At 49.1% G+C, this 21,188-nt stretch overlaps 1 protein-coding gene across 1 annotated transcript in view; it reads right to left on the reverse strand.

Moving 5' to 3' along the window:
* Positions 1-423: 423 nt before the first annotated feature.
* Positions 424-21,188, reverse strand: part of Axin2 (axin 2) — a 29,827-nt gene continuing 9,062 nt past the window's right edge. The window contains exons 3-10 of the mRNA XM_090349876.1: positions 12,295-12,397; positions 9,945-10,085; positions 9,309-9,820; positions 8,902-9,096; positions 8,391-8,621; positions 7,780-7,875; positions 5,568-5,735; positions 424-1,945 (exon numbers count right to left, since the gene is read on the reverse strand). Of these exons, the coding sequence (XP_090206002.1) occupies positions 1,819-1,945; positions 5,568-5,735; positions 7,780-7,875; positions 8,391-8,621; positions 8,902-9,096; positions 9,309-9,820; positions 9,945-10,085; positions 12,295-12,397 (1,573 nt within the window). The 3' untranslated portion in view covers positions 424-1,818. The remainder of the gene's footprint in view (positions 1,946-5,567; positions 5,736-7,779; positions 7,876-8,390; positions 8,622-8,901; positions 9,097-9,308; positions 9,821-9,944; positions 10,086-12,294; positions 12,398-21,188) is intronic.

Genomic DNA, 21,188 nt, shown 5'->3' on the forward strand with positions numbered 1-21,188 from the left:
ACCCATTATCAGAGGCCTGTCACCTGGGAGGAGGAAGCAGCGCATGATAAAAAAAAAAAAAAAAAAAAAAAAGAGGTCATCTCTACAGCTACTTTTTTTAAAAAACTATTTTTTTTTTTTTTGTCTTTTCATTTTTGGTACTGGGGATTGAACTCAGGACGTTGCACTTGCTAGGCAAGCGCTTTGCCACTGAGCTACATCCCAGCCCCCTTTTTTTTTTTTAATTATGAGAAAAGTCTCAGTCATTAAGCAGATGACTGGAAGAAGTTTCACCAAACCTCAGGGCTGGCCCAAAGCAACTACAGGAGCTCAAGGCCAGTTACAACCTGTGATGGACCAAGGTAGAAATTCAAATACAGATTATTCACACACAGCTCCTTGGTCTTGCTCCAACCCTGGGGGACTCAAAAGAGGAGGCCAATGTTTTGAAAAATATAAAATTTTAATAAAGGCTACATCTCTTAATTACAATAATTATTGTACCAAGTAATTTTCCTTAAATGAACTCTTTATAATGCATAATTTACAGTATAAGTAGAACAAATGCCATGACAAAAGTCATTGAGTACAAGACTTGTAATAAAAAGGCATAAAATATATTTATACATAAACCCCTTTCAAAAAACAAGGGAAAGCTTGAACCCTCAATATAGGGCGACGCACGGGATGGATGCCCGTGCTGGTACAGGTACTGTACTGATTCAAAGTCAAGCACTAGAGATAGTGGATTAAAACTCTGCGGTACACTATATACAGACATATAGTACAAGGAACAACGGTAAACAGAATGTACAGATTCACTTAACACAAAACCCAGACATCAAACTGAAGGGGTCGGGGAAGAGAGGTGCTGCTAGGTCTCCCCACATCCTTGCAGAGTGGCTGGGCCAGGGAGGTGTCCTGAATGGCTGTGGTCCAAACACTGATTTAAAAAATAAAATAGAAACAAGGAACTGTCACTTCACTAAATGCACAAGTCTGAACCACAAATTGGCTTCCAGCAGGCCTCAGTTACTGGGCCTTGGGACCAGAGGGGAGAAGGGGAAGGTTACAGAAGTACAGACTCAGGGTGACAACTCCCCTTTCTCCACGATGGGTCACCCCATCCAACATGACAACCCCAAGGTGGTGATGACGACACGACATCACACAGCCAGCCCACAAGACCTTCATGACAGAGTGGAACAGTGCAGGGGTGGGGATAACGCACCCATTTCTGCATGGAATTATCTATGGGAGGGCACCATTATTTAAAAAGTCTGTCATCACTTAAGACAAATACAGTGCACAGCCTGTTCCTTTATTAATGAGGGGAAAGATTGGTTATTAATGCACTCATTGCTCAGCTCCTAAGTTCAGACAGGACAACTTAAAAACTTCCTCTCTCCTCCTTCCATGTTTAAAAGCAGCATATCCAAAAATGGGGGAATGGGAGAAATAATTGTTCAATAAATATCAGTAAAGATTCCCGTTTGGGTAAGCTATACACAGTTTCTCTTAGTTTATGGATTTCAGATCCCTAGGAAGTCATATATTATGTATGGCAGTCTCTCAAACACAGCATCTTCAGTAAGCCCAGAGTGGTCATGTTTTTAATAAATAGTTCAGGCTTTTCTTATCTCAGTACCCAGCTCGTGAATAATGCAAATCAACCTCCCCCACCCTCCCCGAGGCCCCAGTGGCCAATGTTTCCCTAGACTTTGCTTTTTGTTTTCTTCATTGGTTTAATTTTCCTTCAAAATGCTTCATGGCTGTGGTGCTAGGATGAAGATGGGTCACGTGTGCTTCAGGCTCCAGGGCATCCCGGACCCCCAAGGCTCAGTCGATCCTCTCCACCTTGCCCAGAATCCGGCCTTCGTACATGGGAAGCACCGTCTCATCATCCCAGATCTCCTCGAAAACCGCCCCGCAGGCAAACTCGTCACTGGCTTTCTTGAAGTAATACCTTCAATGGAAAATGGGAAGCTCTTGTGAAAACAGCATCCTCTTACACGGTTTTAAAGAAAGCCCATCTACATGGGTCATGTGACTGAAGGGAACGGCCAGGGTTCTTCAGGAAGAAGGCCTGGGGACAGTGACACCAATACACACAACTGCTATAGCCGGATGCCTGAGGGACACACACAGCCCTGCTGCTCTGCTTTATTCAAGGCAAAAAGAATGGGCAGGCAGGTGCCGGGGCTTCAGCTGCAGAGACAGCTAGGGGTCATTCCACAAGACCCAAGACTCAGGTCGGCTTCATCCACCCTCACCGCTAGAGTCCGAGAGGGCAAACTTGCACCAACTTTGTCAGTGCAGAGTACACTTGTCATTCCCACTTCCAGACTCAAGTATGAATTCTTCCTTCCATTTCCAGGCCAGCCCAGGCTCAACCCAGCACTGTCCAGGCAACAAATCCCCACTCCCCACCCACCTCCTCCTCTTCTGGCACCAGACACTAAAGGCCCTCCTCATCTGCCTTTTTTAATTTGATTTGCTTGTTTATTTATTTATTTGGTGTCAGTCCTGGGGCTTGAACTCAGGACCTGGTCCTTGAGATTTTGTGTTCAAGGTTAGAACCATATTACTTGAGTCACAGCTCCACTTCTGGCTTTTTGGAGGGTGGTTAATTAGAGATAAGAGTCTCTAGGACTTTGTTGCCCAGGCTGGCTTTGAACTATGATCCTCAGATCTCAGCCTCCTGGGTAGCTAGGATTAGGAGTGTGAGCCACCTGTGTCCCGCTCCTCCCCTGCCTTTGATTAAAGGTTCCTCTCATCTCTCCCAGCAGGCTTGCTCTCTTCTAAGGCTAATTGCCCAGACCAATGGTCTCTCCCAGGAGAGTCATACTTAGAATGACTACTGGCCTTGACCAAGTCCTCTTTAAGATTTGTGGAAAAAACTATGCAAGGCCTCTTCCTACCCTAGCTTAGGGAGACCCTCAGACAGATCACATTTGTTCCTGCAGGCTGTCACTTCTAGCCCAGAGACGGGGTGTTCAAAGGAGAAAGGACACAGTTCCCCTGGGACCAAGGGAGCCTCAAAAGTATTTAATTGTATCTCAAGAATTAGGACTGTTTTTTTTTTCTTTCCCTTTCCCCCACTTTACGACAAAAAGTTAACCTTCCTCAGTTAAAAGCTAAATCTTTCCTCGTTAATTAATGAAGTTGAGCTCTAACTAGACTAGACACACTGGACGTGTCTGTAAGAGCTTTTGTCTTCAGTGTTCTTGGCTGGGCTGAGTTGGGTAACAAGTGGGGTTCCAAATTCTTAGAGGAAACAAATAAAAGAGCCCCTATATTCAGGGCCCTAGAACAGTTAGGGGAAAAAGTCATTTTTCCAACTATCAGACTCAATACCCAATGCCACACGCAGTGGCACCTCGTCCTCAGCTTCCCTCTGGGGTCTACCAAGCTGAGAAAACATGCAATGACCTTTTACATAATTGCAGCTGCTTCCAGCCCAGCATGAAGGTGGGGAGGGAGCACTCCCGTGGCCCCACCCCCAGGACTTCAAACGTATCGCCGAGCCTTCCATTTCTCCAAGAATGGGGCTTCTCCACGGCAGCATGCTTTATGTGGCAAACTCTGCTTTCTTCTGCCATCTGGCACCAATAGCCTGGCACGTCGGTGGGGACTGTTTGCTTTCTGAACCTTTGCCATGTTGAGATTACTCAATCCAGCCAGGTCCTGGCTCTACACAGCCCCAACCTCCTTGGGCTTTTTTATTGGGATTGGCATGGGAGGGGTTTGCAAATCAAGATGTTGAGGCTCAAGCCCTCCCCCCTGGAGGATGGGGTGAGGCATCCTACACCCCTGTTCTCCCAGGAGGGCACTGCATGTGACTCAAGCCCAGCAGAGATAAGACCGTGGGGAGGGCCTTCCCACAGCCTGATCCAATCAGGAAAGAATTTGCGAGTCGACCATTTGTGCAGTCTTTGTGCATTAAAGCGGAGGCCAGGGCTTCAAAGCCAGGCTTATTAAATGTGCCTTAGGGGGAAAAAGAATCAGAGCCAGATGTGGCCGGAGTGGCTGGCTGAGCCCAACACTGTCCTCACCAGCCTCAGCTCGGCATTCTGCACCTCTTCCACCCCGAAGGTCACCTGCAGTTCCCCTCACGGTCCAGCTGAGTCAAAGCCAAGATCAAAATGAATCCCCAGAGGGCCACGCTGGTGTAATTAGTTCCACCTGTGTCTTTTCAAGATTAAAAGAAGCAGCAACAGCTAGGCCTGTCCCCAGTCCCTTTGATAACTTTTTAGAATTGTCTCTTCCCAGGTATGAAAGGGAACCATCCAGGCTGGGCTGCCCGCCCTGCTGGTCAGTCCCAGCCCTCCCCCTGTGTCAGGCACCATGCCAGACAAGCTAACTAACTCTGCAACAGACAGGGTAGCAAAGGTCCATGGAGCTGCTGGTGGGTTTGCCTGGGCACGTTAGGCCCCTGGGGTGGCCCGATCGAGCCTCCTGGCTCTGGAGGTGGGCGTTGGCTAACACCTACTGGCCACTGGCCACGAACCTGCACAGGACACACGCTCTACTGAGAGCTGGGCACCTCCCACAGTGCTCCGAGGCCTCGCTCATTTCTGGTTTTCCCAGGCTAGTGATCTGTCCCTGAGGCCGAGGGGGAGCAGAACCTATGGCCTAGGAGAGTTCTGGTAGATGGAGGTGGTCATCAGCTGTCCCTCCTCAGGAAGAAACAGCACTGAGCCAGTCCTCCTCTCCTCAGCTCCCAGTACCCACTCCAAGCCTGGCAATGCCTGCGTGGGCCTCAAGGGCATCTCAAGGACAGAGCAGATGAGGAAAGAAACATGAGGTTCTGCTCACCACTCAAGGTCACAGCAGGAAGACAGTGAGACTGGAGCTGGACAGGAAAGCGTGGCCAGCCCTCCCACTCAGGTGCAACCTCATCTCTGCTTCAGATGTCACCACAAACCCAGAGAGGATGTTCTTAGGCAGAAGGGCCCAGAAAAGAAAAAACACTGGTGACTTCCTAGCCACGGTCCCTGCCCCTCTCTGGGCTTCTAAAGTCTCCCCAGGAGGGAGAGAGGTGCTTTGGGGTTCTCCCCCCTCACCAGTCTCTCCACACCCCACACCCAGCTCCCTCCATTCACACAGCCAAGCCAGCAAACGGTTGCTCCTTTTCTCCTTGACCTCGTTCATCTGGATCCCCAAAGAGCCCAGCCTGTGTCTGCTATTATTGGGATGAAGGGAGAGGGGGAGACAGAAGGAACCCTGCTGGCCTGCTCAGCAGAACCCCTCCCCTAACCATGCTCCATCCAGCTACATCCTCAGGCTCAAGCTATAGCTACTGAGCAAACTAACTGAGAGAAAAGCCACAAGAGTCCAGCACCAGTGCCTCACACCTGTAATCATAGTTACTCAGGGAGATTTGAGGATCCTGGTTCAAAGCTAACCCAGGCAGGAAAGTCTATGAGACTCTTATCGCCAATTAATCACCAAAAAAAAAAAAAGCCAAAAATGGAGCTGTAACTCAAGTGGTAGGGCATTCACTTTGAATGAAAAAGCTCTGGGACAGAACCCAAACCCTAAAGTCAAATAAAAAAGAAAAAGAAAACAAGCCCCAAGAGTCTTACCTGTAATTTCCCTTTTTGCTGAGCTGCTCTTTAAAGTGGCCCAAAGTCAAGCTCTGGGTCTTCAGCATCCTTCTGTAAGGAATCTCTTCTCCACAGAAAAAGTAAGTGACAACCAATTCACTGGCCTGCAGCGCATGGACACCTGCCAATTTCTTTGGCTCTTTGTGACTGAAAACCAGACAAAAGGCAACCAAGTTCAACATCTTAAATATAGACATGCATTTAAAGGAAACATGTGTGGCGGAGTAGACACAGACTTGGGGCAGGGTCTCCTAACACTGAGGCTGGCAGTCTGGGGCAGGCAGGGCCTCCCCCAGAGCTGGCCCACTTGGTCTGCCAAGTGTACCGGAAGGGATGCTTTTCTTTGGGTGGCCCTCTGTGCCATCAAATGGGGACATGGCAGCGTCCTTCAGGTTCACATAAATGGGGTGCTCACTAATGGCAACAGGAAAAGCACCAGGGGGCTGCAGTAGCTCAGCTCAACCAGGGAAAGTTGTAGAATGGGATGTTCTAGAGGCGTCAAGAACTCAGAACGGAATGTCGGGAGCCCACGCAGCAGAACAAATGTAACTTGAGGATGGTCCCCAGTCATTTCAATTGTCCCATTTATTTTCAGCTCTTACAGAGTGGCTCTATTGAAAAAAAAAAAAAAGCTGCTGGTGCAAACATCTTAAGGTCAACCAATTAAAACAAGGCACTGGTGGCTTGCCCCTATAATCCTAGCCACATAGGAGGCTGAGAAATCAGAACTGAGGTTCTCAAAAGTCCGTAGTCTATAGGACTCTTATCTCCAACCAGCCAAAAGCCTGAGACAGAGCTGTGGCTTAAATGGTAGAGCACAGGCCCTGAGTTCAAGCCCTAATTCTTGCACCAAAAGATAAAAAATAAAACAAAAGATGTATCTCTGAAGGGAGTTTATTCAGAACCTCAAATATTGCTTGCTGCTCAGAATGAAGAGGCCAAGACAGAAAAGTTTATTTGGACCATTTTCGATCCCCTTGCAGATTTTCTTTTATAAATGCATCCTTGACTTAAAATCGTGCTGCATTTCTTGTCCCCTTTGTGAGTGTAAATTAAAAAAAAATATATATATATAGATATAGATAGATAGATAGATAGATAGATAGATAGATAGATAGATAGATAGATATATGGCTGAACTTAGAGGCACTGTGTTCACCAAGCAAAACACAAAGATGGGAGCTGGGGGGTTTGGCCTAGTGGTAGAGTGCTTGCCTAGCATGCACAAAGACTTGGGTTTGATTCCTCGGTACCATATACATAGAAAAAAGCTGGAAGTAGTGCTGTGACTCAAGTGGTAGAGCACTAACCTTGAGAAAGCCCAAGGACAGTGCTCAGGCCCTGAGTTCATGTCCCAGGACTGGCAAAAAAAAAGCCCACAAAGATGGTTGTGTTCACATCCACCCTAGTGGGTGAATGAGGGAAACCTTCCCATCAGGATTCAAAATTCCTTTTAGGCTTCTGCTACTGGTTTTATGTCTCAAAGTTTGGCTCGGATGAGCTTCAGAAACCTTAGGTTTTGATATACTGGCTCTCAGGACAGGTTTCCCACAATCCTCAGTGATGGAAACACATGCATTTACTGTTGCTTAACACTATCCATAAAACCAAGGTCATCTTGTGTACTAAAAAGAGTCTCCCACACGCAATAATGGGCACTGGTGGCTCATGCCTATAATCCTACCTACTCAGGAGGCAGAGATCTGAAAACCATGGTTTGAAGGCAGCCTGAGCAGGAAAGTCCGTAAGATGCTCATCTCCAATTAACCATCAAATATCCAGAAGCAGAGCTATGGCTCCAATGGTTAGAATACCATCTTTGAGTAAAAAAGCCAAGTAAACTGCAAGGTCCTAAAGTTTAAGACCCAGTTAAAAACAAAAATAAAGAAGGGTGCTGATGACTCATGCCTATAATCCTAGCTACTCAAGAAGCTGAGATTGGAGGACTGCGGTTCAAAGCCAGCCTGGGTAGGAAAGGATGTGGGACTCTCCAATTAACTACCTGAAAAGAGAAAGTGGAGCTGTGGCTCAAAGTGGTAGATCGCTAGCCTGCCACTCAAGGACGGTAGCCAGACCCTGAGTGTCAGTGCCACGACCAACCAAAAAAATCGCCCCCAAACAAAAACCAAAGTACAATCCCTGAAATGGAAACCACTCAGCACATTTCAGCAATGCCAGATAGGACACTCACTCTTCTGGAGCCAGGCTTGAGTTGCAGAAGGACGGGACTGCTGCCTGACCCGTGGCTGAGTGGTTCCTGTCTCTCTGCTGACTGGTCATACAGCACCTGATGAAACGAATGAAGGTAAGTGATTTAGAAGTGGGCTGTTGACACCTAAAGAACAGACAATTACTCTCCTGAAGAGTTGGGCTGCAGCCCAACCAAGGCCTTGTGTTCATCAATGTCTGGGAGGTGACCCTGGGCCCCCAGGACAGGACACTCCCGGCCCTGGACAGGGCTCAAGATGTTTTATTCCACCAGTCAGGACTCTGTTCGCTCATCTGACCACACTTCAATGATCAAACCATTCTCAAGAAGCAGGATTCATAGAGAATTATGGAAACCATCCTCTAGTTTCTAGGCATGACTTACCTAAGAGATTATGGTTAAAGTCTGGCCATACAGAGGAACCCAGTCCTAGAGGTTGCAAACTGGACTGGAACTAAGCCAGAAGTAATGCATCCTTCCCAGGAGAGTCTGAGACTAAGGGAGAGGAGAAGGACCCTCTTCATAAACAACAGGCTCAATCTCCACCTCCTAACTCATGCCCCTGCCTTGGCCTCTGGCCCCCTTCCACTCACCTCTGCTTTGGGGGCTTCGACACCTCTGCCAGCCTGCGGCAGGCCTCCTCCAGCTGGGCCAGAGTGTTGGGTGGAGTGAGAGGAGGCATGGCAGGGTCCTGGGTAAATGGGTGGGTGCGGGGAGCTGTTCGGGGGTGCCCACTGCCCCCCCACAGGTGGTGCCGGCTGACTCGTTCGCCTGGGGATACCCGAGCAGACTCCATGGGGTAGGCCTTTTTAGTGCTCTGGATGCTGAACGAGGAAGGAGGAGAGAGAACAGAAAGTGGGTTAGAAACACTGGAAAATGTGACTTCAACAGCAACTTGTCTCTTCTGCTCTGAGACAGAAAGAAGAAAATAACTCGACTGTAATATGAACAGGGGTCATTGCCAACATATGACATGTTTGTGGTCCACTCTATCCAGCGTCTGATATTCAGATGGCAAGAGTAAACAGTCCCATTTGTTTTGGGCCAACTGTGGAAACAGCCACCCCACCATGAGCCTGTCCCCAGGCCCTGGACGGTGTTTACCTGTGGGGCTTGGGCTTGCTCTGCCGCTCACTTTCCAGCATCCACTGCCAGACATCCTGCGAGCGGTCTCCTTCCTCCCCGGGAAGCTGCAGACTGCCAGCCCCCCCGGGGGGCCCTCCTTCCCTGACTGGCAGTGCCAGGCCCGGCTCCGTGCCTTTCCCATTTCGTTTGGGCAAAGTATTGCTTCTGGTTGTGCTGTGAAGGGAACCAAGAACCAAACCCAAATGAGACACTCCATGAAATCTCTAGGACACCTCAGATCAAATAACCCGGTGAGGCACCAGGCTGAGAGACCTGTGCACCTGCCCCATAAACAAGGTCCTGACCTTTGAGGCCAGGCTGGAAGAGCCACTGCCCCCTCCCAGGCCACCCTCCAACCCAGGTCACCATGTCTCTTTACCACTCACCTGAACTGCTCCCCCTGCACACTGTCTGGAGCCTTGGGGTGGCTCTTGCATTTTGAGTAGCAGTAATACTCGGAGCTCCCCGGGCAGAAGCAGTGCACCCTCTGTGTGGCTTCCGCCTCCATCTCCTCCTTGGTCTTGGGTCCCGAATGGTGGTGGATGTAGTGGTGATGGACGTGCTTTGTCGTCTGCTTGGTCACAAAGCCCCTGCCCCCAAGGAGCTGGCAGGTGGCGGAGGCGGCGGGCGGCAGCTTGCCCCCAGGTGAGAGGAGAGCGTGGTACTGTGGTTGGTGGTGGTGGTGATGGTGGTGGTCGGGCGAGCGGGAGCGGGGGCTATAGCGGCCCATGCCCGGGGACTGGCAGCCAGGGGTCTTGAGGACTCTGGACAGGTGGTCATCCAGGATCGTCTGAGGATCCTCCTCATAGCTGCCGGAGGGCAGGAGGGACAGGGGGTGCTGAGTGGGCGCCCCATCCCGTGAGCTCAACACCTGCTCAGACCCCTCCTTCTCTTCATCCTGAAAGTGGAATTGGAAGAGAGTTAAGTAGGTGACCCAGGAAGCAGGCAAGAGGTGGGGAGAAACCCCAAGACCCCGGGCTTGGGGACACAGGCTCAGTCCGGGGCCGCCCTGGCAGTACTACCTCTCGGATCTGCTGTAGCCGCTCCTCCAGGCTATGGCGGCTCTCCAGCTCCAGCTTTAGCTTCTCCAACCTAGAGATGAGGTCGGCTGCGAAGGTGGCCGGTTCCACAGGGGTCATCTCCTTGGGCAGACGGTGCGTTCTCTAGGGACCCAGGAGGAGAGGGACAAAGGCCGGTCAGCAGGCCAGGTAGACACTGGCCGCGGTGGCCTGGCGGGTGCTGGCTGGGCCCAGTGATGTGAGCCGCCGTGTCTCCATGTTTGGGCGAATGGCGGATGGTGAGGGGGCTGGGACTGCTCGGGATTTTTATGCAGCGGCTCCATGGCCTCATGGAGAGCCATGTCCCCACCAGCATTTGCCTTGGGCGGGAGCAGTTGGTCGCACTCCGAGAGGCTCTGCTTGTTCTCTCTGTAGTACAACCAGCCCATCAGTAGCTACTCTGAAGTAGAAAATCTTCAAAGACTGTTGTCAAACATCAAAAAAAAAAAAAAAAAAAAAAAGAGCTAGCCCTCTGAGATGGGGAGGGGAGAGCAACCAACTCAGGGAATCAAAAGTAGAGTCTAAACAGAAAGGGAGTTGGAAATTAAAAAAAATAAGATTGGAAAGGAGGCAGGGGGGAGGAAAAAGGGAAAGAAGAAGAAAAAAAAAAGTCAAGCGGCCCAGATCAGAGAAGAAGTGGTAATTTATTTCCTGGCCGCACACTGCGCACCTTTGAGGTGGTGTTGTCTCAGCCCTGTCCTCCATCTCCCCCGTTCTCCTCCTCCCTCCTCCTGTCTCTTTGTACGGAAAATGAAGAAAGCTGCTGCCGGCTAGTAGCAGAACACTGCTGAGCTCGGCTGCCTGAAGCCGAGCTATCAAGGGAAAAGGGAACATCTCCAAATCAAGTGAAGAATATAAAAAAGCACCGAGAATGCCTGCCAAAAGCAGCAGACAGAGAGAACTCCCGTCGCCCAGCTTTCTGTCCTTTTTCTGTCATCTTGCTCCCCCCCCACCTCTCCACTTGTGTCCCCCCACACACACACCTCCTCCTTCCTCCTCATCTCCCTCTCGCTTTTGCCCTTTTCTCTGGGGTGAGGAGGAACAGAAAGCCAACTTGCAAAGGCCAGCACCATGTGCCAGCCATAGGGCCAGCCTTTCTACAGACACAGGAATCCTATTTCACACACACACACACACACACACACAGCTCCCATTAAAGCACTATGGATGAAGAGGGCCCATTTGTACTAATCCTTACCCATCCCAGCCCCCCAGGACAAAATCATCTCATTTACAAGCTTTGGCAATAGGGTTTTTCTTTGTTAATACACATACACACTCACCCACCCCCAGTCAAAAAAGAAAAGCATGTCTTTCATGAAAGCAGTGGTGGTGGAGGGGGTAACTCTGATTTTTAAGACAATCTTACATGTATCATCATGATGAGCCTTCAAAGAGCCACAATCTGCACTCATGCAATATGACATCAGCAATTCAGTATGTTAATTTCCTGAGCACACCATAGACAGACCAAATGGATTCTTTGAAACTGGCAAGAAGGACTCGGGGTGAGCTGGGTGCTCTCTTCTCTTCCTGGAGGAAGCACGGCCTTGCTCCTCACATATCAGGCTACTGGAGGACACACAGTCCCAACACCGGGAATGCTGATAGCAGAAGAGGGGGAGCCTCTCTTTTGGGTACAGGGAGCCATGTGCTGGCTGACATGTAAATAAAAAGCCTGTCACACACCCAGTTCAATCACAACAAGTTTCTCGTGGGACTTTCTTTCCCAAGCCTTTCACTCATTCTGTATTTGTTAGGCACAGACTCACTCTGAAGTCCTAAGCCAAGTTCCAGGTTTGAAAAGGACTGAACAGCTTGTAGAAGTTAGTAGAAATGACAGTGTAATTAGATAGACGCATGAGTGAAACAACTGGGCTATACAGTTCATAAGAAAGGCAGAAAGGACGTGACTTCCTCTCCAAAGGGCTTCCTCCAGCCTCCCCCATTCACTCTATCTAGCAACCACTGGGGTACACAAGAAGCTAACGTACAAGACGCCCTCGCCTCAAGGGCTTCCATTCTAGAGGGAACGCTGTGAGCCCTTCACTGTCCAGTACTTGATGGCTGGAAAGGAAGTGTGTGTTTCTTCCTCATAGACCACTTTGTCTTTCCATTAAGAAAATGTAAAGATTACTTTTTTTTAAAAAGGGTAGTCACCTTCAACCTCATAACATTACTACCCCACATCACACACCCCAAAGCCCTCATTCCAGTTCTTTCTTTCTCTCTCCTCCCCCTGGGTCCTGACCCTCCCTCCTGTCCTGGACCTCCCTGCTCTGCCTCCCCTCCCCTCTCTCCAGTCTATACTCACCGGGAAATGAGGTAGAGACACTTGGCCATTGGCCTTCACACTGCGATGCATTTCTCTCTGCAGCTGTTTTTTACTCCCCACACGGTAAGGAGGGATCCCATCTCTAGGGGAAAGAAAAAAGCCACAGGCTCACAAGGATGCTTCCAGCAGGGAGCTGCCACGCACGTGCCACGCTGAGAATCCACCAATGGACAAGACCACAAACCTTCATGAAGGTGAACCGAACAGTTCCAGACACAACGGCTGTCCCCATGGGCAAGGACAGACCCAAGGTCAAACTAGCCAACCAACTTCAACTCCTGACTACTAGTCATCTCTGGAAACCTGGCTCCCTCTCAGACAGGGCGCATCAACTATCAACTTACAGAGCTTAATACGTGCACCTCTCTCACAACTATTTCACTTAGAACTAGGTTATATCCCAGCCAGCTCTCTATTTTCAAGAATGCCAAGCAGAAGAGTCTTCGGCTGCCTTAGCCCATCTACCCACACAGTGCTAAGCCAAAGGCAGTGGAGAGTGGTTAGGAACGAAACCCACTGGCTAACCCAAGCTTTAGTGAAGCGTCTGCCTCTCAATTGTTTCCAAATTTCTTCTTCTAAGAAATCTCATAAATCATCCTATCATGACTTTCCTCTGCTCCACAGTTCATCAACCCCAACCAAGAAACTCTCAAAGACAGATAACCAATGTGGGAATGAGGAAAGTTCCTCCTGTGTATTACTCTGTGCCCACCATTAACATATCTGAATACCTACTATGTGCCTTGTTCTAGGCACTACAACTGGCAGTGGACAAAGATATCTGCCCCTAAATCTACTGTCCTTAGGAAATGAATATTTTAAAGAAGGAACATGGGCAATAAGCAAAAAATGAAGCAGCAAAAAAAAAAAATGCTAGGAGATGGAAACATACAGGGGAAGGGGAAAGTAAGGGAAGGAGAAGTTGTGACTTTAAATTGGAGGTATGGTGGGGTTGTCAAGGAAGTCTTCAACAGGTGACCGTTGGGCAAAGACCCAATGGAAATACAGGCCCATTTGTGTTTCATTATTCTATTTAAAAGCAAAAACAGCAAATGGAAGAAATTGTGTGTGTGTGTGTGTGTGTGTGTGTGTGTGTGTGCGCGCGCGCACGCGCATGCATGCACACTGGACCAGGGTGCAAAAGTAGCACACTATCACTTGAGCTCTACCTCCACTTACAAATTTTGGTGTTAATTTAATAATCTCATGGACTTTTCTGTCTAGGCTGCCTTCAAACTGTGACGTTCAGAGCTTGGCTTCCTGAGTAGTTAGGATTACAGGCATGAGCCACTGGTGACCAGCTGAGTTTTATTTTTATTTTTTTAATGAAAGACTATTGCTGCTAGAATTGAGTTTGCACATTTTTCGAAGAAGAGGAGGAAGAGGAGGAGGAGGAGGAGGAGGAGGAGGAGGAGGAGGAGGAGGAGTTGTTAAAGTTTGAACTGGGTACCAATGACTTTTGCCTGTAATCCTAGCAATTTAGGAAGCTGAGCCCAGGCAAGAAAGTCCCTGAGACTCTTCATTCCAGTTGACCACAAAGTCAGAAATGGAGCTGTGACTCAATTGGTGGAGCACTATCCTTAACACTTTGTTCTTGAAAGCAGTAGCATGGCCAAGGCATGACTCACCCCACTGAAGTCCCTTTCTCCAGAGGTCACTTATTTACAAAGCCTTGATGATCACACATTTCCTCAATGAGTCACGCTTTCTGTGGCTGTAAACACTGGAAGTAGGTAGGTGTTTGGCTTTCCCTTTCCCTGTTTTGTTCAGTACAGAGTGAAAGGAAGAAAAACACCTTTGGTTATCAGGTCACAAATGATCATGTCTAGAGATGCCAAAGGTGCAGCGAGGAGGAGTGCCGGCCAACCTGGGGTCTTATCTGGGATGTCTGGGATGTTCAGAGCGCTGCTGACAGGGCACAAAACAAGGGCTGTTAGGGGAATATGATGAAGACCAAATTTTGACTGAGGAATGCAGGAGAGATTCTTGCATTGAGTGGGAGGCAGGAGGAGAGAGAGGAGAGAAAGAGGGACCAGTGTCTACATGAAGAACTTCCAGGCGGAGCCCTGCCCCAGCGGGAGTTGAGAAGGAAGCAGAGGAGTGCAGGAAGGGTGAAGATAAGCAGTACTCAAGTGTCCCGGTCAGGTGAGGGTCTGGGCTTCACCAGGCCTCTTGAAGGTAAGTCTAGCAACCTACAGCTGATTTTTTGTTTTGTTTTGTGAAGGTGAACGCCGGGCCTAAGTGTTATCCCTGAGCTTTTTCACTCAAAGCCAGAACTCTACCATTTGAGCCACAGCTCCGCTCCACTCCCAGATCTGTTTTTTGTTTGTTTTTTTGGTGCTTACTTGGATATAGTCTCATGGACTTTCTTGCCTACACTGGCTTTGAACCACGATCTTCAGGTTTCAGCCTCCTGAGTTGCTAGTGTTACAGGCATGAACCACCACGCCCATCTCTAAAGCTGATTTTTATTTATTTTGGTGCCCATACGGGGACTTGAACATGGCCTCGATCTCTCGCTTTGTTTTTTTTTTTTAAGGCTGCTGAGTCATACCTCTCCTTTTGGCTTTTTTTTTTCTGCTGATTCATTGAAGAGTCTCAATAGACTTTTTCTGTCCTAGCTGGCTTTGATCCAAGATTTTCAGTTCTCAGCCTCCTGGATAGCTGGGATTACAAGTCTGAGCTACTAGCACCAGCCTAAAGGTGATTTTTATCAAGACTCAGTGTTGTCATTTGGGGAATTTACTAGACCGTGGAATGAGCCTGGAGTGATCAGCAACCAACTCCTACAGAAAGTGACTACCTGCAGCCCGGAGGCTTCCAGCTCTCAGAAGCCAAGTTCTGCTACAGGCCGCAAACAAGTCTAGAAGTCTGACATGTCACTGGAGCTCATTGGTACAGGAACCACATTTGTCCGATCACCAGAAACTCTGCCTTGCCTGGAGCAGGTCGACAGCAGTAGTTAAATACAGGATCCGAACCCAGATTCCAACCAAGCCTCTGTTGGACAACGGGGTACTTAACCAAGCAAATGATGCCCTCCTCAAGTTCCTCACTTTTACCTGCCATTCCCAGCCCCAACCAGAGAACCAAGCTTCTGGGTGGTCTGACTTTGGGGTGCCATCTCCTAAGCCCCAGAGAGCCGCCACCTGACATTCTGAAACAACAAAAGGGAAATTCAGAGAATGTTCTAGAAACCCCCCCACCTCCACTGGCTAGTCCTCCCTGGCTTTGAGAATGCTGGGTGCTATGCATCCCACAGAAGGGGTCTCAGGCTGCACTAATCAACTTCTGCTGCCCTAGAGGTAGAAAAATGTCCAAGCCCCCTCCTGGCCAGAACTCTCTCTTAGCCAGCTACTCTTCCAGAAACTTCTGAGTGGAGGGCTGTGTTCCATGTCGCTTCCTGACAGTCAGGGGAGTGTAAGCATCAAGCACTCCCTGGGCCGCATGCTAGCAAACGTAGGCTTCTGGACCCTTAGAAAAGGCCCCCTGCCCCCATCCACTCCCTTTTAGACTCTGCCCTCAATTTTTCCATAATGTTCTCCAGTTCCTTCTCTTTCCTTTTGGATGAAAATCAATATAATAGTAAGCCTTTTACACCTTGCCTGCCTTCTCCATAAAAGGTAAAAGAAAAGAATGAAGCGGGGAGGAAACAGGTGAGGGTCAGACAGAAGGCAAAAGGAGGGAACAATTTCTGAAGCCTCCACCACTCTTCCCCCCCCCCCCCCATGGCCTGGAGGGGTAAAGGGCCTTACTACCGGGAAGCCAACTTGGGATGAGCGAAACTGGGAGATTTCAGCTCAGAGAGGCTCAAAGAAGCTTACAGCGCCTTCCAGAAAATGTGGCTTTAATTCCCCTCACCCTACCTCCCCCCAAGCCAAGAATCTTCTTCCAAAACACCCCCTCTCATTCCAAAAAGGGGGCCTCTCTTCTCTCTTTTATTCAGGCTCTATGAAGTCTGATCAGTTTCCTAGCTGTTCAAAACCCACCAGCTGAAGAGTGTTCCAGTTCTGGACCCTCTATAGTCTTCTTTAATTATAAACATTTTAGCTAACGAGCCTGCTGCCCAGCCCAGCTGTTTCTGGGGAGCACTGATTTTGAAGTGTGGACTCCATTTAGTTGCCATTTAAGCTGAGCCAATTAGCTTAGCCTTCTGACTCTGCTGTGGCCCACCTAACTTGGATGTAGCTTTCTGGCAGCTTTGAAATTCGCAGGCACCCACACCCATACACATCTGCATTCTGGCAGCCAATCTGAGGCTGACTGCAGCCACGGCCAGCATCAAAGCCTGGCTTGTAAGATAAGGTAATAGCTGAAGTCCGCTTGGACACATTCCCCTGTGTCCAGTACACATGCCCATCAGCAAGACAGAAGGGAACAAAAATAAGGAAACCCGTGTCACAGCAGCATAGAATGGGAAGATATCACCTGCGCTAACTGAGGGACATTGGAAACAGAGGCAAGCTACCAAGGTCCTGCTTACAGCAGCAACACGCCCCCAAACAGACAAGACATGGGGTCACCTCCACGGCCATGGCTGGACTTCCCTGAACTTGGGCCACAGCTTCTGTGCCCAACTCCTGGCCCTCACCCTCCTCAGCCCTGGAACCTGGAACGGCCCACACTCTTCTGGCTTCCAGTGCTCCAAGCAGTGCAGTTAAAAGATTTTTGCTGAAAGTCTGGCAATTAACTTAAGAAACTGGGGGATGGTGTAACCCTAAACTAAAAAGCCATTTCTTCTGAGAACGCAGGTTTCAGAGGAACAGGCTCATAAAACTACCTTTGCAGAGTCCTATAATGGAGACTCAAATCCCCAACCATCTTTAACAGGGATTTTTACTTAGTGGGCAAAGAGAAGCCAGCAGTGGGCTCTGGAAGAAGGCAAGGGTTTCCTTAAAGACCCCCACAGACCCCACCTGCTCCGTGTGGCCTAGCTCTGGCTGGCCCAGCTCCCTGGAAGACCCGAGTACCGGCTAGCTCTGCTCCACCTTCAACACCCAGGCCTCTTGCAAAGGCCCCTGGGATTTAATTGGTTCAGTGGCAAATGAGATTGCTTCCCTGGGCTTGTGTCTAATGAACTCCAACCTTCTGGTGTCTATTGAAGGCTGCCTGTGACCCCCATCTCCCCCTCCCACCTCACAGCACGGCAGCCAGCCCCACTCCCCAGCCCCCCACAGCCCACACCGGCCATTGTGACTGTGACCAGGAGAAACAGCCAGGGCTCTTTTCATGCTTTATGGGGCGCTCCTATTCACTTGTTCAAGGAAATTTCAAAGGGGCCCTCTTATCCCCTCTAAGCTTCCCGGATGAACAATGGGCTGAAAGCGATTCAGCCCCGCTTTTCATCCCCACACACTTCAGTTCTTGCCTGGCGCTCTCATGTGCACGAGGCCCACAATTGGCAGAGCTCTGAGGAGGGGGTCGAAGCCCAGCCCTGGGAATCCCAGGTGACTGCCTGGCACCGGGTGCAATCACACACCCCACACTTTTTCTTTATGCCAAGTCTGCTCAGCAGAAGAGCAGGGAGCACTCCCCTGCCCCCAAGCTCTCCTGTCTGGCACCAATGGCAGCCTGGGGCCCATGGGAACCTCAAAGAGTGAGCAAGCCCCTATCCAGTGGGTTCTGGGTTCTGGACTTCCTTGTGCCCACTTGTGCCCACCATGGGAATCATGAGATAAGCATCTCCTCAAAGCAGGTGATAGGGTACTGATTTGCCCCTGAAGCAAATGGCATTCCCATTGGTGCCACCCCACAAAGCGGGGTGGGCACAGCTGGGACAGTGAACCTGAGCGCCCCCCACATTTGGTCACGGGGCCTCTGCATCATCCAATGCCAACATGGACGTGGGTATGGCTCCCAGGGTCCCAGCTCACAGGGACTCGCTCCAGTCCTGGCTAGTTCTTCAGGAATCCATGGCAGCTCAGCTATACCAACACCCAACACCCAGATGCCCAGTCACCAGGTGCCGTGGTATCTGGTCTGGCTCTCAAAGTTGCTGAGAAAGCCATCTGCCCTCTTCTGTGTCAGAGTGGCCTCTATGGCTTTGCCACCTAGGATCAGGGCTAAAGAGTGAACCCCAGAAGTGACTTCCCCACACTTTAGTTTCACACAGTGCTTTAGCTAAAATGGGAAGGGAGCTGAGAACTTTAAAGCCACTTCTAAATGAAATGGGGCTGTTTTCTTTCTGGGAAATGGTAATAAAAGAGGAAACAGGCAGGCTGCAGGGAGGACGCCGAAAAGAGCTCCCTGCCACTCCTCCCCTGACCTGTGGAAAAGGCAAAAACATTCTGATCACTAAAAAGAAAAGGGAAACCCAACATAGCTCAAAGATCTGATGATGACCATATCTCCTGGTTAAAAAAATAAAAAAGTGTGTGCCAGGGAGAACACATCCAGGTTTGGCTGAAATCTGAGTTCTGCCTTTGCTGTGGGTCGCCAGGGCCACGCCAGGCCTTCCTGCTGCCTGTCAAAGCCTCCAGTAACCAGCTATCTTTCCCATTGGGTCCTGTGAGGATTACAGGGCCACGAATGTGGGACCACACCCAAGTTATCTCATCATGAACCCAGAATAACACCTCAGTGATGGGGACTGAAATACAGCCAAGGACCAGGAAGCAAGCCAAAAATAGTCTCGAAGAAATCTAAACAGAAGCCTCACAGTCTACTAAGTAAACTGCATCAAGACGTAGGAGAGTCACTCAATGCTTCCATTCAATTCCAATTCACTCGTATTCCACACACACAGTCCCCAACTTAATAAATGAAGGAATGATGTTTGCTAGAAGCAAGAATACAGAGCAAAACATGACAGCAGGTAGAATGATAAACAGAAAACAAAAGTTTTTTGTTGTTGTTTTGGTGCCAGTACTATGGCTTGAACTCGAGGCTTTATGTTTTCACTTGGCTTTTTCCACTCAAGGCTTGCATACTACCACTTGAGCCATAACTGTACATCTAGACTTGCCGAGTAGTTGGAAATAAGAGCTTCGGACAGGCTTTTCTTCCCCAGCTGGCTTTGAACTGAGATCTTCAGATCTCAGCTTTTAGAGTAGCTAGTATTACAGACATGAGCCACTAGCTAGCTCCAAAGAGAAGAAGTATTTAAAAAGAGCAATAGATACAGGAACATACCTTACACAAACAGCTTTTGAGATAATTCTACAACATAACATGAAAACAGATCTTGATACGTTTTTGAAAGAATCAAGAATAAACTATGAGCTAGAGGCTCACAGTTGTAATCCTAGCTGCTCAGAGGGGGTTGAGATCTGAAGGTTGGTGGCTAGAGACCAGCTGGGTAGAACAGTCCAAGAGACTCACCTTCAAAATAACCAGCAAAAAGCTGAGCTGGAGGTGTGGCTCATGTGGTAAAGCACCAAGTGAGCAAGTGCCAGTCCCTAGAGTTTGAACTCTGGCAGGGAGGAGGAGGAGGGAAGAAGATCAGGAGGAGAAAGAGGAGGAAGGAAGGAAGGAAGGAGGGAGGGAGGGGAAAAAGGGGAGGAAGAAGAGGAGGAGGAGAAGAAGAAGAGGAGGAGGAGGAGGAGAAGAAGAGGAGGAGCAGGAGAAGAAGAGGAGGAAGAGGAGGAGAAGAAGAAGAGGAGAAGAAGAGGAGGAGGAGGAGGAAGAGGAGGAGGAGGAAGAAGAAGAAGAAATAATAAACTAGGCTTTATCTAATGCTATTTAATGAAGACAGCACAAGATTTATGTTCACTGAAGTTTTTCCAGCATGAATACTTAAAGAGCCCAGCTAACACGGAAAACCCACGTCTCCGAGGCCTTGTGTCCTTTCAGAGAATAAAAGTGTGCACTCTTGCTCTAAAGCCAAAATGCTATTCCTCCACTAAAATGGGTCTTCCTGACTTTAGGCTCTCCTGACCCTTTGCTAACAAGGGAACCTGAGTTGACAAAATAAAAGACACCAAGACAATCAACAGCGCACTCCCCAACTAACCTCATCAACCTGTCCTCCAACAAGGCCACAAGCCCAGCAGCAGGACAGTCGCCAATAGAAATCGGATGGCTACAAACATATGGAAAGAATGGATGGTCCAGCAAAGTCTAAGTAAGTTATGCTAGAACTTACACCACTCAATATGGTTCTATAGCCAGCAGAAGCTTGACTCTACTCCTTTTTTTTTTAATTTTTAAAATTGTCACTATAAAAGTGATATACAGAGGGATTACGCTTGCATACTGACTCTAATCCTTGAAAGGCCATTTCTGGAACAGGGTGTTGGGTGAAAGAGTTTGGGAAATTTCACTCACGCCCAAATTCTACCCTGAGTCTCCTCAATCAAAACCCCAAAAGATGGCAGTGCACTGCTGTGTCCTGCCGCCTCCCTCCTGCATACAGGGCCCCTCATCAGGACACCATGACTAGCCTTCAAATAACCTAAAAGGCAAAGCGCGACCTGGCCTGATGGTCTACTGACCTCTTCATACCCTTCAGTGACTTGGCTTGCTTTCAAATATTAATGCCATCCTCCAGCAGCAAAAGATCCAGGACCAGGTGCTGCGTTCGAGAGCCGCTGCTCAGGATCCCAGCATCTGGCAGAGGACTGGAACTTTCCCCAGCACTTTCTGAGGGATGCTCGTTTCAATTTTGCCATTGGCCACAGGTGCACAGTGGTCCTTTACAGACAGCTGGCTCTCTGACCCTTCAATGCCTTTTCCTACAAACACACAAGACACTCCTTCCCCTGTTACCTCTCCCCTTTTTGTGCTGATACTGGGGCTTGAACTCAGAACATTACACTCTCACTTGACTTTTTCACTCAAGACTGGCGCTCTACCAACCCTGAGCTCTACTTCCAGCTTTTTTTTCTGGCTAGTTAATTGGAGATAAAAAAAAAAAAATCTCACTGATTTTTCTG

The sequence above is a fragment of the Megascapheus bottae genome, chromosome 17 (assembly GCF_031878675.1).
Source record: "Megascapheus bottae isolate mThoBot1 chromosome 17, mThoBot2.hap1, whole genome shotgun sequence".
NCBI lineage: Eukaryota > Metazoa > Chordata > Mammalia > Rodentia > Geomyidae > Megascapheus > Megascapheus bottae.